The 16,712-nt window shown below is 37.7% G+C and overlaps 1 protein-coding gene across 3 annotated transcripts in view; it reads left to right on the forward strand.

Moving 5' to 3' along the window:
• FGF14 (fibroblast growth factor 14) overlaps positions 1-10,313 on the forward strand; it is a gene marked incomplete at its 5' end in the record, with an annotated part of 408,369 nt that extends 398,056 nt beyond the window's left edge. For all 3 annotated transcript variants that reach the window (XM_082073905.1, XM_082073907.1, XM_082073906.1), the window contains 2 exons: positions 5,137-5,335; positions 9,102-10,313. In XM_082073905.1, coding sequence (XP_081930031.1) covers positions 5,137-5,335; positions 9,102-9,238 — 336 coding nt within the window. In that variant the 3' untranslated portion in view covers positions 9,239-10,313. The remainder of the gene's footprint in view (positions 1-5,136; positions 5,336-9,101) is intronic.
• Between the last annotated feature and the right edge of the window lie 6,399 nt (positions 10,314-16,712).

The following is a 16,712-nucleotide window of genomic DNA, read 5'->3' on the forward strand; positions in this document are numbered from 1 at the left end:
TTGGCTACAATTCAAGAGGCTGACTGCAAGCTTTACCACTTCTGTGAACTGTAACTAGAACACTACACTTCTTTCCTATATTTCAGAATAAAAAGCAAATTTATAGAGGCTTGAAGGGTCAGGAGTAGGTAGGCAAATTTTTTAGGAGCGGTTGTCCTTGGCACTGACCGTTTTGATGATGGTGGTGGAGCTGTGGACCTACGCTGTCCCTCCTGGTGTGAAGTGGAAGGTTAATTCTTGTTCAAACATGACATTTTGTCATTGGTTGACATACTGGACAGACTTATAGTGTAAAATTGCAGTATTTAAACAGTATCTAGAAGCTACATGGCTAGCTGTGTTGTCATGCTAGGCTTTACTTTGTGCAGGGTGTTTCAAAAACATGGACCCGATATGTTACAATTACAGAAAAATTTGCAAACGGTTTAATGATTTATCAAGTTTTAGTAACCTTTTTATAAATTCTCTATGTTTCCTCCACCTGCTGTATGGGCAACATCAAGACTGATAATTGATAGTTCATGGTTGCAGAGATATTGTGATTGCAGACTGAGTCCATCTTTTTGAAACAGCCTGTAACTCTTTGGTTAACAGCGTTGGTGTCTTGTCCATAGCGGCATAATTCTTTCTTCTTTCTGAGTGCTCTAACAGGAAAAGTCCATGCTTTGTGGGGATAATTTTAGGTGGAAAGACCATGGCTACAAATGGATATGTGCAACTTCACTAAAGCAAGCTAAATTGAACAGGCTAAATTGTGAAAACCCAGCCATTGGAAGTTACACTGATATTAAAATATTTTCATTTACTCAACGCTCATGGGACAGTGAAGTTTGCTGTACTTTGGTTTTGAACTACAGCTGTTTGCTACTGTGCCATATTACTGATTACCCTGTTTCCCTCTAAATAAGACCTACCCCAAAAATAAGCCCTACCATGATTTTTCAGGATTTTTGAGGATGCTCAAAATATAAACCATACTACAAAAATAAGCCCTAGTTACAATTCATAAAGAGGTCAATTTAAATAGTGTCCAGGCAGCTATACATGTAATAAAGGAAGCATCTTTGGAGCAAAAATTAATATAAGACCCTGTCTTATTTTCAGGGAAACAGGAGCATGGAGATTTAGCTTCATCATATCATATTTCAGCCTCTGATTGACAGAAAGGTGTTACTTGGTAGGGAATTCATCTCAGTTGTCATCCAGATTTCTTTCCAGCAATCCCTATATCTTCATGTTGACAACACAGGTAACCTGAGCTCCTTGATTCAGGCACTCTGAAGTCTGAGAGTGGATAATGAATCTTTTTTTCTTTATTTTGTGTGTGCTTTGTTCTTAAACAAAAGTAGATTCTGACACCACTACCTGACTCGATGAGCTAAGGCTCCGCTATAATAATACTACAACGTTGAGTTTTGGCAACCCTGGTGAGGACCCCAAAACTAAGAACTCCTCATTGACAGAACTTCTTGATTCCAAGAGGCTGAACCACAACCTGCGTGTTGTGATACTTATTAATGCTAGAGCAACCAGGAGAATTAAAACATCTCCAAACAAGACTCACATCAAGCAAAAGCTTGATGGGAAGCTGGCAAAAATATCCAAGTGAAAATTCTTCTCAGCAAGGTGCAATTTAATATACCCTTCACTTCTCTAGGACCCAGGAAGCTGTATCAGATTGCAGTTCACAGCCAAAACCCACTCCTGGGGTTTTGGAAATTGTCAGCTAGCACATCCTTTATTTTTCAAATGTTGCTTTGACAGGAGAAAGCCACCTTTTATATAAGACTGCGGGTTAAATCTGGGCATTGACCTGGGAAGAGAAATTCTGAGCACTAGTTCTTGTTTGTAAGTTATGTGTGCTTTTGCAATTTATTAATTCACTTCCTAATACAAAATGTAAAATTTGTACTGGAATCACATCCCAAAAAGTCATTCTTGCAGGGAAGATCTAAATGATTCATGTCAGCCAGATGCAGATTTGTGTTCCTTCAGATCAGATACAGACAGGCAGGTAGCCTAGGGGAGTCCCCTCGCCACTGAGTTTCTCTTCTAAAATGCCATTTTACTGTGTTTCCCTTCAGCAATGGATTTGAATAGGATCAGCTGTGGCTGTTTTGTTGTTTTTGTTTTTTAAAGTTGGTCCTGTTAGCACATTAGTAATTTTCTGTGAATTCTTACTGGGTTGAGCCTTAGGTGTACAGATATAGAGTTGGCCAAGGTACATGCAAAACCAGCATTTTAGGTGTCACGGCTGCTTTACTGAAGAAAATATAGATGCTTACAACTTTTCAGCCAGCTGAGATGGTGTCTGAAGCAAGGCTTTAGATGTCACTCATAACTTAAAAGTATTCACTTTCCACCTGAGCCCCAGGAAAGGTGCCCATTTCAGAAGTCTCTTTCTGAGTGATTCTTTCCTTAGAGAAACTGGTGATTGCAGTTCAGCATAGTCATCATCAGGTGCCTAATTTTCATTCATGAATACTCTCCACATCAGGGGATCTATTACCCTGCTTTAATGTAACATATGTGACTTTTGACTGAGAGTTTATCCCAGGTAGAACTGCATCCTAGTACACTGGGTGAATGCAAAGCTATCCAAAGCTGTTACACTGCACAGACCTCTGCAATACTTTTGGGCAGAATACAGTATTCAGGTTTTGCTCTTCCTCATATGCCCCCCCCAAAAAATTAGCAGACTATTACTGTGCTTGTCATAACTAAGAAGTAGTAATGACACCAGTTTATCCAGTCTATCCATCCGCATCCAGGAGTAGCCAAGTAATTATGTTGATATCATCCTTTTTTTTTGAGTTGGTATAGTAAATACCTACAGATTCATATGCTTTGCACTGTCGGAAACACCACTTTACGTACCAAAGAAATGAGGGAGGAAAGAGGCAGGTCCGATTCAGAGGGGGGGCTATGATTTAAAGGAGTCTTGTTTCAGTGTCCTAATGGATATTTGTGAAAACACACAAATAGCATTTACAGGGAGCCAATCCTCTCTAGTACGGAGGAGTATGGAATGACAAAGTGCTTTTGTTTATAGCAAAACATGAGTCTTGGCTAAGAAGTAGTGTTTATGGTAATTGAGCTTTACAAGGAAGTACAACTCAGTGGGGAACACAGGGGACAGGATTTGCGGTGAAGCAGGTAATGAGAAGAGCTGTGCAGGCACTTCCTGATGAGCATCTGCTGCTCCAACAGCCGAGGAACATGACTCGCATGCAAACGCTTGCGCAAGGCTTTAGCAGGCATTCCCTCCAGCGTGCCACCCACCTTCTGGTGTCATTTGGAGTCTCCTTGAGCCCTTCTGTGATTTGAAATCAATGGAGGAGAAAAGAGGGTAACACAAACACCAGATGTCTTAAAGCCTTGGAGCAGAGACAGAAAAAGCCCCGTGGCAAAGGAGAAGGTGCAGTTGAGGTGTTTCCCATCGTTAGCTTTTGATGCCTCCAGTACAGACTCTGTATGCATTTCTACATGTGTATATAATAAATACAGTTGTGCACATAGATGGTGAAGAAATAGTAGTGCATACAGATGGCCATCACACACATCAGGGAATATTTTTTGCATCCTGTAAATGAGTGTGACCTATAGGCACTAAGTGTACTTGCTCACACAAAGCAACCTGTTTTAGGGCAGGTTCACCAGTTATTTCCCAGCTGCTGCAGTAACAGCTTTTAGTCTGTGGTTGGATAAAACACATTATTTCTTTTTATTTGAGCTTAAATGCTGTTCCATAATTTAGAAAGTTAATAGCACTCATCAAGACAGCTTTGCTGACAGGTGGTAACTTAAGCCATGACAATCCAAATACTGTGCATCCCATAAACTCAGGAGAACTTGGTTGTGCACTGCGTGACACTGAGCGCAGATTCAGACAAGGACTTCATCTGTGCTTTGCAGCATGGGGAACTGTCTCTTTAAGTGCTTTGATTTCCAGAAAGAAAAACTGTGACGGAAACAAATGTGATTTTTTTGCAATATATAGGCAGCTGGGGATGGCATAGAGACCCTGAAAATACATGACCTACTGAGTGTTGACTCAGGACTACATGGGACCAGGAGAAAAAAATAACTAAATAAATAAATACTGTGAATGGAGAAATGAAATTTCCAGATTATTACTTCTTGGGCAAGATAACTGCAAGAGCTATAAATATAAAAATATAAAAAGGGGGGATTCAGGGCCGAGAACTTTGTGCTCCGAAAGCTTATCAAGTCACCTCCGATTTTCCCACATCTACGTTCTCCTTTCATGATGGGACGGTCTTCCACAGGTTTCAGCACACGGGTCCAAGGACTGAAAAATCACATTCACACACAATCTCATTTTCTTGTGATATTTTAAATGTGATTTTATTTGCTTGTTAACTTTCTGGGTTTTTTTCAAAGGATTTTGGTAAAATCTGTCTCAATATATGTTCACAACATTTATTTTGTTACTGTTAGTTGTGCTACTTTTAAAAAAAATGTAATTTGGCTACTTGGTTGCAGGAGTTAGGACAACTGCTCTGTTACTGAATGTGACTACTGAAAGCATTCCACTTTTGGGATGAATGCTGAGAATATCAATAGAAATTATTTTTCTTTATATTGAAATTTGTACATTAAAATGGTGTCTTCTTGTGTTGTTTTAGGCCATGCATATTATAGGAAATGATATATATTTTGATATTAGTAGCAGCGTTTTTTAAACATCAAATATTAGTTATTACAAACCATAGAGGGAGTTTGTCGCATTTAGTATGTTAAAATGCGAAACCTGTTTTCTCATTAATGCTATCTTAGCGCAGACTTTCTTAATCTTTACAAGGGTATCCTATTAGAAAAATAAGCACAAGAATAATTATGCCTGTATTTTAAATAATGTTTTTATGCCTGTGTTGCTTCCTCTCTACTTCGAAAAATATACAATCGCTGTTGCACAGATGGGAAAACAAGAGACATCCATAAGAGGTGAAATAACTTCACCTGGAGGTCTTCTAGAGGAAGACAGATCTCCTGGTTTCAAAGCAGAACCTTATTATAAGTCATATATTAAACTTATCAAGAGGTATTTGTAAGATAACCAAACAGAAGACACACTTTAGAGATATTATTTAACATTTACTTTTCCTTCCACAGGAACTTTTTACACCAGAGTGCAAATTCAAGGAGTCTGTTTTTGAAAATTATTATGTAATCTACTCATCCATGCTCTACAGACAACAGGAGTCCGGGAGAGCCTGGTTCTTGGGGCTGAACAAAGAAGGGCAGGTCATGAAAGGAAACAGAGTGAAGAAAACAAAACCAGCAGCTCATTTTCTACCCAAGCCATTAGAAGGTGAGGTTCAGTCCATCACTGGCAGATCCTCCTATAAATCTGACAAGAAGAAGAGGGAATGGTTTCTAAAATACCCTTTGCGAATGTGCGTGCCCCACACAGGGGCCATTCCAAATGACAGTTGCCAGGATTCATGGAGCAGTTCCATGCTTCGGCATAGTAAGGCTAGAAAGGGCATATGTAAAAACATTTTTTTCCAGGAATTAAGAGGTCATTTTTGAAGAAAATAAATACTTTGTGCAAGTGCATTGGGCTGGTTTTAAAATATTCTCTCAGTAGGGACAAAAGATGTTGTGAGTCTTGCAGTGAGAAAACAGTCCTTTCATTAAGCAGAATGAAATAATGGATATTGTAGGATAATTGGGAGTTATAAAGGGAATGGATGAAATGTCAGCATTTCAAAGTAAAAGCTTTCTAATACAAAACACAAAGGTCTCCGTGTAAAATAATCATACTGTATCACTTAGACAGTTGATGTAATTCACAGAACTTGTGTAAGTTGGCCTTTAAACCAAGACAGAAGCAAATAAAATTCATACTAACCTTGTACACTAAAATGATGTCACATGTTCTCTGAAAAATACATTCACTTATATATCGGAACTTTTTAGTTTCCCTATGTATTCCGCAGGCCTTTATAAACCTATGCTGCTTTTGATTCTTGTCCTAATGGCATTCCAAGTTTCACTGATAATATTGCTATACACAGCCTCAGTCATTCTGAAAATTATATTGTTACTTAGCATATGAAAACACGTATCTGAGCAATGCTTTAGTTAGCAGGCCCATTTCTTCTAACATTTTAACTTGAAATTTTTGACTAAAGGATCAGTTTTTTAAATGTTTCGGGGTTTCGCCATAAGGAAAGAATCTGCATAATCCTGTGTTTTAACTTCATGTTTGAACTCAGGTTGATGCCTTTGTGCTTTCATCATCTTTCAAAAGCTTACAGTATTTTCATCAGCTGTCAACAATGTTGATACTTTATATGTCAATCCCTTTATATTGAATTATAAGAAATGTGGGGAGGGAAAGCCGGTGCATTTTTAAAAGCAACAACAATTCATATGGATTAGGAAAGAAGTTACTGTTTTCATTAATGTTTGGATGGTCAGACTCTATCAAAATGGCTTTGGCAAGGCTTAGAAATAACTTGCTTTACATTGCCCATGTGAGTCATCAAATGTGAGGGCTCTGCTATATAATCACTTACTTTATAGTTTGATCTCATGCTCTTTGACTTAATATTTCTGTAGGTCGTGGTGTTATTTAATCAAGCTCTTTTAATTAATCAGCAAAAGTGTCCTAAACACAGTTATAGGGGCATTCTGAAGACATAGATCATCACCAGCCTTATGTACTGTAGGGAAGACGATCAATTCGGATACAAGGGTGTCATGTGGGATAGTGCAAAGCTTTTGACACTGTCCCATATAACATCCTTGTCTCTAAATTGGAGAGTGATGGATTTGACAGATGGACCACCAGGTAGATAAGGAATTGGCCAGATGGTCACACTCATAGAGTTGCAGTCAATGGCTCAATTTCCAAGGGGAGACCAGTGACCGGTATTGGGACCTGTGCTGTTTAATATCTTTATCAGCGACATGGACAGTGGGACTGAGTGCACACTCAGTAAGTTTGCCAATGACATGAAACTGTGTGGTGGAGTCAACCCTCTGGAGGGAAGGGATGTCATCCTGAGGGACCTTGACAGGTTTGAGAGGTGGGCCCATGTGAACCTCATGAAGTTCAACAAGGCCAGGTGCAAGGTCCTGCACATGAGTTGGGGCAATCCCAAGCACAAATACAGGCTGGGTGGAGAATGTATTGAGAGCAGCCCTGAGGAGAAGGACTTAGGGGTGTTGGTTGATGAGAAGCTTGACATGACCCAGCAATGTGCACTTGCAGCCCAGAAAGCCAAACGTAACCTGGGCTGCATCAAAAGAAGTGTGACCAGTAGGCTGAGGGAGTTGATTCTCCCCCTCTACTCCATTGTTGTGAGACCCCACCTGGAGACCTGTGTCCAGCTCTTTCGCCCCAATATAAGAAGGACACGGACCTGTTGGTACGAGTCCAGAGGAAGACCATGAAATGATCAGAGAGCTGGAACGCCTCTCCTACGAGGACAGGCTGAGAGAGTTGGGCTTGTTCAGCCTGGAGAAGAGAAGGCTCCAGGGAGACCTTATAGCAGCCTTCCAGTACCTAAAGGAGACCTACAAGAAAGCTGGAGAGGGACTTTTTACAAGGGTATGTAGTGATAGGACAAGGTGTAATGGCTCTAAACTGAAAAAAGGTTAGATTTAGATTAGATAGAAGAAATTCTTCACCATGAGAGCAGTGAGGCACTGAAACAGGCTGCCCAGAGAAGTTGTGGATATTCCATCCCTGGAATTGTTTAAGGCCAGACTGAACAGAGCTTTGAGTAACCTGGTCTAGTGAAAGGTGTCCCTGTCCATGGCAGAGGGGTGGGAACTGGATGATCTTTAAGGTTTCTACCAACCCAAACCGTCATATGATTCTATACACTTCAGGCTTTCAGAAGCCATAAAAGAATTTAGATTATATCACTGAAAATATTAGAACAAGTATTTGATTAGCTAATGATGCTATCGGGCCCTTCATATTTATTATGAAACTTCACACTATTGAAGATCAAGGTCAGTACTTTGATGCTTCTGCCTCCTACTCTAATTAGCCAAGGGATGAAGGGATTGTGCTCTCTATGGCGGCACACAGCCAGTCCTGAAATCATAGTGTGATGATTAATTCCTTTGACTGCTTTGACATCTCTTTTAATGTTGCTCTGATATAAATAAATGCTACTGCAGTTAGGTATAAGTGGAAATATTACCTGATCCGGTGACATGGAAAATGAAATTGAATTATCCAAGAGCATTAATCATTAAGGCAGCTTAATGCTGGTGCTGGGTAATTGAACACATGTATTTTCCTCAAAGGATTTAATGTGATTAGAAAGGGACCGATATCCAGGGGCAAACTTTGAATTCACTTGATAGTTTAATTTGGAGTTTTCTGCAATTCCACATTCAGCAGAGATCAGTGGCTACTACATATGTTTTTGAAAGGAGGAAGAAAAAACCCCAAACTTCTTGTGTACTCTCTGCAGCCATGTCCTGGGCATTTCTTCAGTACACACCTGAAGAGATAACGGCCAAGCTCCTCAGATTTGGAAGAGAGACGTGCAAACTTTCTAGAACTGGTCCCAAGTGTAGTCTTGCAACATAGGACTGAAAAAGAACTCTTAAGTCTAGACAACTGTATCATATAATCCCATTTGTTAAACACCATCTGTCTTACCTCATCATATTTTACTTCTAAAAATTGCAGAATATTTATTTAAGGGGTGTGTATATATATACACATATGTTTGTATATATATATGTATATATATATGAACATTTTTGTGTGTCTGTCTCATGCAAAGACAGAACAGTAGATTTTCATTTCCAAGGCTTCTACAGTTTCCATTAAATAAGCATGCATACTGTTTCCTACTGTGTTTTAAGTCAGATATGGAAGAAGTGAGAAATTTGAAGGGTCAAGCAAAGCTATCAGTCATGCGAAACAAGTGTCTGTCAAAGTAAATAGTTTCCCTCATGTGCAAGACGTACATGGATAATATTACAACATCGGTTATTGTAGAAAATTAATCCTATTTGAGATGAGCTCTTAAATGAGATACTTTCTTAAAAATGTCTCTCCTTTTTGTTTTTCTTTCTTTTTTTTTTTTTTTTCCCCTCAGTTGCCATGTATCGAGAACCATCTTTGCATGATATTGGAGAAACGGTGCCAAAGGCTGGGGTAACTCCGAGTAAAAGCACAAGTGCATCTGCAATAATGAATGGCGGCAAACCAGTTAACAAGAGTAAGACGACATAGCCAGATCATCGCAGGTGTTATGACTTACTGAGTCCCGAGTACAGTTGAGCGATTTATCCTTGCCAGACTTCCCCTCTGCAGTGTCTGTGGAGCAGCTTGTGGCCGGTCGCAGACTTGCCTGTTGCTGTTTCTGAACTGAGTTGTTGCAAGCAGATAAATCTCAACATGTAGCTCCACCCACAACAAGAAGACACCTGGATGAACCAGCTAAACTCAGACCATGGAATGCCCTACCAGATATTGGAATGCCTTTTTAATATCTTTTCTGTGACTGTGACACTTCATGTGAATGACATACTTCACAAGTACACTTGATACCTTGCCTGCTGACAATTGCCCATAATCCCTTTTTGAGTCCAGTTTCGGCAAAATCCATGTGTTTAAGTTCTATTTTGTAGCACACAAATAATCAAGTAATTTCTAGTTAGATGCTGTAAACCTGTGCTATTATGGATTTCTCTTCTTCCCTTTTTTATAAGGCTGCTCGCTCCACTGTCTGTGACCTTTTGCAGGGATTGTGTTTCTCTAGAACTTAAGTGTTGCCAGTGGCGTAGATTTGAAAGCAATCAGGGAATCAGGAAGCCTTCAAAATCTCTTATTACAAATTATATCTATAAAGAATAGGATTATTGTTTCTGGCTTACAATATTGATTAAATGTGAATACTCTTTAGTAACAGATACTGTGCTTCTGAGGTTGGCATTATAGTGGAGGGAAGAGTGTCAAACACAACCACCAGGAAGTTTTCTGAACCAAGTGTTTGGCATCCCCCTATAGTTTCTTTTTGTGCGTGTGTTTTATACATATCACAGGCTTACTGGTAATGGTAACATTTGCCTTGCCCAGCGAGCAAGACCCGCTCATTTTTGGAAAAGTGGGTCCAAAGAATTTTATAGGCCTTGTAGGCCTGAATTAAGGCTCATTTTTCATCTACTGAATCTTCATGGTTTGAAAAAAAAAAACAACCACCAATTTAAAAAAAAAAAAGAAAAAAAAAAAAAAAGACTAGCCGGAATTGCGCTACCTAAATTCATTTCAAATATAATCCTTTCCTGTTTTTAAGGAACTGAACTTAATGCCATTGTTATTTTTGGCTGAATCCCACACCTACTTAGCAAAGCATGGGCAAGGATGTTGTTGTGTTCTTTTTTGCAGCACCAATGCAAAGGGTAGTTACAAATTATAGTTTAATATTTCTGGTGTTTTAAAAAAAAAAAAAAAGTTTTAAAACTGGATATATTACAAAACTTTATTTTTATTTTTAGCTAAGCATGCGAAGTCCGGTCCTGTGTATCTCACTGATATCCCAGTACATACCTCCACCCAGCTTCCTTGGATAATATGCCCACCAAATTGCTAGATTGAAGGTGCCTTGCCTTGATCTCTGTACACTGTACTTTCTCCTACATGAACCTAGAAGAAATCAAAAACATCATGAAATTGAAGCCTTGGATCATGTTACCAGGAACAACACCAACCCTTTGAGTTTGTCACTTGTGAACAATTAAACCAATGTTAGGAGTAGTGAGTAAGATTTAGAGAATGCCACAGAGATGCCACTGAAGTGTTGCACACTTAGTCACAGGCTTTCAGAAGACTAACATCGTGGATACACTCTCTGTGCTTAAGAAGGTATTTGTTTCTCAGAAAGGGCAACAAGAACCAAACTGCACCTCAGTTTGGAAAACTGTGTGGCGAGGCTCTCTTGGCCCCTTGCTGTTACCTTGATATTCGAAGACAAAAAAGGAAATAATGCATTCCTTTTTTAGCACTGTATTTCTGGCAATTTGTTTTATCACATCTTTGTGCTGAAGTCCCTAACAGAGACCGCTGGTTATTTCGACACCCTTTCTGGTCAGCTGAACAACTGATTCAGTCTGAATGAACTCTTCATGGTAGTTTTCCAATGTGTTCTGTTTTTATAAGCAACATTTAGTGCACTCTTTAAGGAGGTTACTGTAAAGCTGCTAAATTCTAGATTTTTTTTTTCATAGGCCAGACTTCCTTGTTTATAAATGTAATATGAGAACAGGAAGCTAATACTTGATGTTGGGTCTTTCTAGGGAGGGAATAAGTTAAGCATGAAGCCCACTCTCCATGTAGAGAAAAAAATACAAACCTGCTTTAATACTGTGATAAAAACACAAGGAAACTTTGACTTAGACTGTGCCCTTGCCCACAAGCACTCAATATGTGTGCATGGGGAAAATACTTTATAGAAACTTCGGTGCACCCTTCTCATCCCATCTGGTCCAGGGGGATTTGTGCACCATTCCTGAGAAAAAAAAAAAACAAAACCAAAGCAACTCACATGGTGACTGGGGGCTTACCCTGCATCTGGAGGACCCATGAGAGGCAGCAGCCATAACATTGTGCTATCTGCTGGCCATAGAGGAGGTCCCAGGCCTTCCTACAATTAGAAGAGGAGCACTTCACAAAATTTTGAGTAAAATAATACAGCTGAAGGTGGCATTCTCTCTCTCATCTGAACCTCATAAGAGTTCATGAGGAGGGAAAACGTGTTCTTGTCCCATCCAGCCATCTTTTTTCCTTCCTAGTGTAAGAGTCTGGGGAGAAATGGGGCTGAAGATCCAGCTGAGCCATGCAAGAAGGTTCTGGTTCATGGCCCAATGCTACATAAGTAATGTTTTCAACATTAAACTTTTTATCCCAAGTAATTACAATCTGTGAACCTGTTGGTGGGGCTACAATTAAGGCCAGATATAATTTTTGTAAGCAGTTAGTACATATGGGAAATACAGTATTTTAAAAATTATTTTCTGTTTTTGTTTCTATGGGCTAAATCCATATGTGCATTCAATTCAATGACTAGGTGTCCTAAAAATATTTTTTCTACAATCTGTTTCAACACAGCAAAGGGGTCTTTGTGTTGTTTTTTTTTTTTCTTCTGTTAATTTTGTCACTTGTCTCACTTGTTGCATGGGAAGAGGATGGCAAGGATCAACTGCATGTAGTAGGTTGTGTCTGTCAAAGAACTGTTGGTCTATATTACTAAATTTACATACATATATGCAAAGAGGTTGTCTGCATTGTACAGTTTGTGTTTATTCTTATTTGTTGTATACACAGATTCCACATGAATAAAACATTTATATGAAGGCATACTGGAAAACAACAAAAAAAGTTTATGTGAGAAGTAGACTGTGCAAAACACCATTGCAATGGCCACAGGATGGTGAAACTTCATGTAAATAGTTTGGCAAACTCAGTTCTCCCCTTTTACCATGCCAAAGAAAATTTTAGCTCCTTAATATAATACCTCTCTTGCTGTTCTCCAGGATGAGACTTCACCATTTTCTTCCCTCTAAAACTAACTTTGCTGTTAAGTGAAAGCTGTTTTCAACTGTCTGTTACTACTAAAGTACTGTACAGTAAACCTGATGGAATCAATTTGTATTTACAGATTGGGTTTTTTTGTACTTATATGTCCAGCTGTCTGTGAATCTGCAGCATTCCAGATCTTTTGCATGCTTTCTTTGTGTTTTGTTCTTCTTCTAGGTTTTATCTAATCTCTGAGAGACTGTTTGCACAGCAATCCAACCTCATTTACCATTTCATATGTTAACACTGCACATAGTAATTTTCTCTTTCCTTTCCTTTTTTTAATCTGTAGTTCAGCTACAGTTCTATTTAACGAAATCAGTCACACCTGCACAGTTTTAGAAATCCAGTTTTACGTAGATATGAACTACTTCAACAAAGCATCATTTTGTTGTACTTCAAAACTTTTATAAATGCACAAGAATCCTTATGAGATTGCTCATGTGAAGAGCCTATAGAAAGGTGTCTATAGCTTTTAAGTGCTTTGTAGTTCACATAACACAGCTTTTGCTTAATTTGCTGCATTTTTTAGCCAGTCTCCAATAATTTTTAATATACTTTCATTTTCATAAACTTTAACTTGTGTAGAGTCAGGCTGGTTCTTAACAAACCCCCTCCTATCCAAATATAAATTAAAGTAATTCACTTGGACTATGGTGTATACCTGAAACAACACTAAGAACTCTTTTTCTTATACATATTGGGAAACTCTTTCTCTTGGTTTAAAACCACCATGAGCAATGAGGTATGAAAGGAGGCGGTTTGGTCCATGCATTAAAAATGTGTCTTGCCAATCCATCTCTTTATCAGTATAAAGAAGAAATTATCCAACTCCATTCAAATGGGAATGCAAGTAAAATTAGGCTAAGTAAGGAGGTTATCTTTCTTTTAAATGCCCCTTTAGATAAACGCATATTCCATGCAATGCATTTTAAATGTCTAATAACAGGGTGGTTTTTGTGATGACTAACGCAAATGCTATGACTTATTTTTAAAGATGTTATAAAATTTTTGTCCTATTACCTAGTCACAGAAACATTCAACTTAGCTTTCTTCATCCCAGTATCATTTAGCTACAAAATAAGATGTCATTCTGTAAAGATGCAGGGGCAATGCATCAGAAATGTCAGAGCAGCTACATGATTAAACTTACTTCTACATGTTTCTAAAAGAGAGTATGGCCAGGAAAAAAAGGATCATAAGTAAATTAATAATGTATAGAAGGATCTCAATCCACCGCTGCTTTATCGGTGATATTACAGATATATGATATACAATTGGCATAATCCTGCAAGTCTATTGTCGAAGCATTTAGCACACTTCTGCATTTTGTTCTTTCTCTCCTAAGAAGAAAGCAAGGCTAAAGTATCTTTTGTTTATCAATGTAGCCAGTACAAAATCCCCATTAATCCAATTTGGTTTTGCCACCTAGAACTGCCTTTTGCCACAGGCCAGGAAGCAAGTTTCTACAGTCACTAGATATGGAGAATCAAGCAGGACGTTTCACTCCCTTACACCTCTTCCTGCTTTTATAGTTTACGTATCTGGAATTCCCATCACAGAGAATGAGGTGTAAAATCACAATTTATTAATACAGCTATTATTTTCACATATGTGAAATCATAACCTTATTCCTTCTGATCTCATTTTTTTTTGGTGAGGAACTGAGCCACAAAACATCTGCTGGGAGTTACATCACCAGTTACTTCAGCATGAAGAGTGAGGGGAATGTTCAAGCAACATTATAAGACAGAGAAAACAAAAATTGGAAAGGGATTTATGTATACATTATATTTTTAGAACTCTTAGTTAATGCTTTAAGGTTTGTAGTGATAGCACAATTTTGTTCAATAATTTATATCCTAATGAACCACTGACAGCAGCAGTCTTAAGAGTATTCTAATGTTTTTCCATATGTACCTAAACAAACAACTTGGATAACACTTTTTGAAATGCTATGGCTATGTGACCCATGCAGTAGCCAAAATGTTGCAGTTGATATTTTTTTTTTTAATTCTAACTAGAGATAAGAATCATCTTACACTCTTTCAGTATATAAATCTAAAATGAAAGCAAATTACAAAGTTAAATGCATCAAATATGACATTGCAACCCTGTAAAGAATCATTCTTTTGTCTGTGAATGAGTACCTCAAATACTACAGCTGATCTACAGTATATATAAATCTGCTTATCATGCCATGAAGAGAGTCAAAAGCATCTACTGAACCTAGATAAGAGTTTTGATTAGTATTTTCTTATTACAGTACTAAATGTAAATGGAAGGAAATTAAGGAAAACTTTGTATCTTTCATTGTTTACACTCTGATTCAGCAGACAAATGTATATGCAGATAAAAACCCCAAGAACAACACATTAGGTGATTCAGGTCAGCGGTATTCATAAATATAAATAAAACCAACAGTGTGTGCTCTGCAGGCACCAGGGTTGACAAAATGCCTATATATCAAAATTTAAGAAAATATTCCTGTTAAGGTCTACAGAGTTTAAGGGTTATAAGTATAAAATACAAACTATAATTTGAAGATGAGTTTTACTTTGAAGATTCTTTATACTGTGTCAATACCTTTTAGAACTCTGCCTGATATTTTGTTTATCTAAAAAGGGAGCAGCTAGCAGCCTTGGGATGTATGTCTCATTACTTATCTGCATAACTTCTGTGGAAGATATGCATGGATGTTTGGTGATTACACTCCCTGAGAACATGGGTTTCACAAGCTTCATTTTGAGGAAGAAAGAATCCAGGTTAAGGAAAAACAAAAAAGTAAGAGAAAGAGAAAGCTACATAAGAATTGGGGATAATAAAAGTGATTAAATAAATTCGTTCATTTCTTTTGCATTCTATTACATCTTCTGTACCACTGTATTTTCCTATTTCAAAGTTTTCCTTTCTAAAATAAAACTAATTTCTAGACTAATAATGAAAATACCTTTTTTGTTGAAATATAGTTCCCTTATTTCTTAGTCATGTACCTCTTCAAAAATCAGGACCTTGGCACCCAAACCACAGTGTTAGAGTTTAGTATTAAAAAGAAATCTTTTCCAACCATTTAAGCAATTTCTCGCTCAGCCATGGTTTCACAAAATGTAAACATTTTGAAACTAAAATGTATGTATTTTTTTTGCTCTAAAGAATTCAAGGGCTGCCAAATCTACATGTATTAACAAAAAAAAAAAAAAAATAAAGAGACATATGTAAATAAGTTAGGGAAGTCCCAATAGTTGTGCATTGTTCATAACTCAATGTGAATTTCACACTGAGCAGCATTTCACCATTGGAAAATAAAAATAAACTTTTTGTTCATACCACTGCTTTGTTTGTATTTACTGTACTAAAACTTTAATTACTTTGTTGCCATTGTCTGAACATCTTTGGCTGAGACCAGGCTACTGCACAGCATAGCTGATTTTTCAAGTCAGTTGACCTTCAGGCTCACCACTTCTATAAAAGCAGTTAAATGCAATGAATATCACGTGTGACAGTGCAATCTGTTCCAAAAAGTGATTTCTAATAGCATACAGAATTGTCACCCTAAAAGTTGTTAGTATAACAAATTTTCATTTGCTTTACTTTAAAGAGGACTAGGCAACTGTACATACATAGAACAATATGATAACAGTACATATGAATTGCAGGATATATATTCAGAATACTTAATCATACATTTATATCTTTATTAGTTTCATTCCTTATATTCCTATAGGTTATGTATTTTAAAGTATCATACTACGTAGACTAGATAACCAAATTGCTGACACATTAACCACAGAAACTAAGTTCTCTTGTGGACAAGGGTCTGTTCAAACATTTTGGGTCTTCAGCCTATGGCTGTCAGGTAATTGGATGTCACTTATACAAATACATACAATTATTTGGCCAGATTAAAAATCATTAATGTTTCCATAAACTTCTTTACAGCTTCTCTCAGTTTATGAGCTGGTGTATAATCAGGATTGTCAGAAAGAAAAAAGGACCAAATACTGTATTTGTCAAACACCGTAAAATGAATCAAATGAATTATTTGACAAATATTCAACCAGTGCTACTCCTCTACAGAAATACTGATGCGTAGTGATATAGAGAGGTGACAACCAAGTAAATAATGTTTAAA

The sequence above is a fragment of the Streptopelia decaocto genome (assembly GCF_964273445.1).
Source record: "Streptopelia decaocto genome assembly, chromosome: 1".
NCBI lineage: Eukaryota > Metazoa > Chordata > Aves > Columbiformes > Columbidae > Streptopelia > Streptopelia decaocto.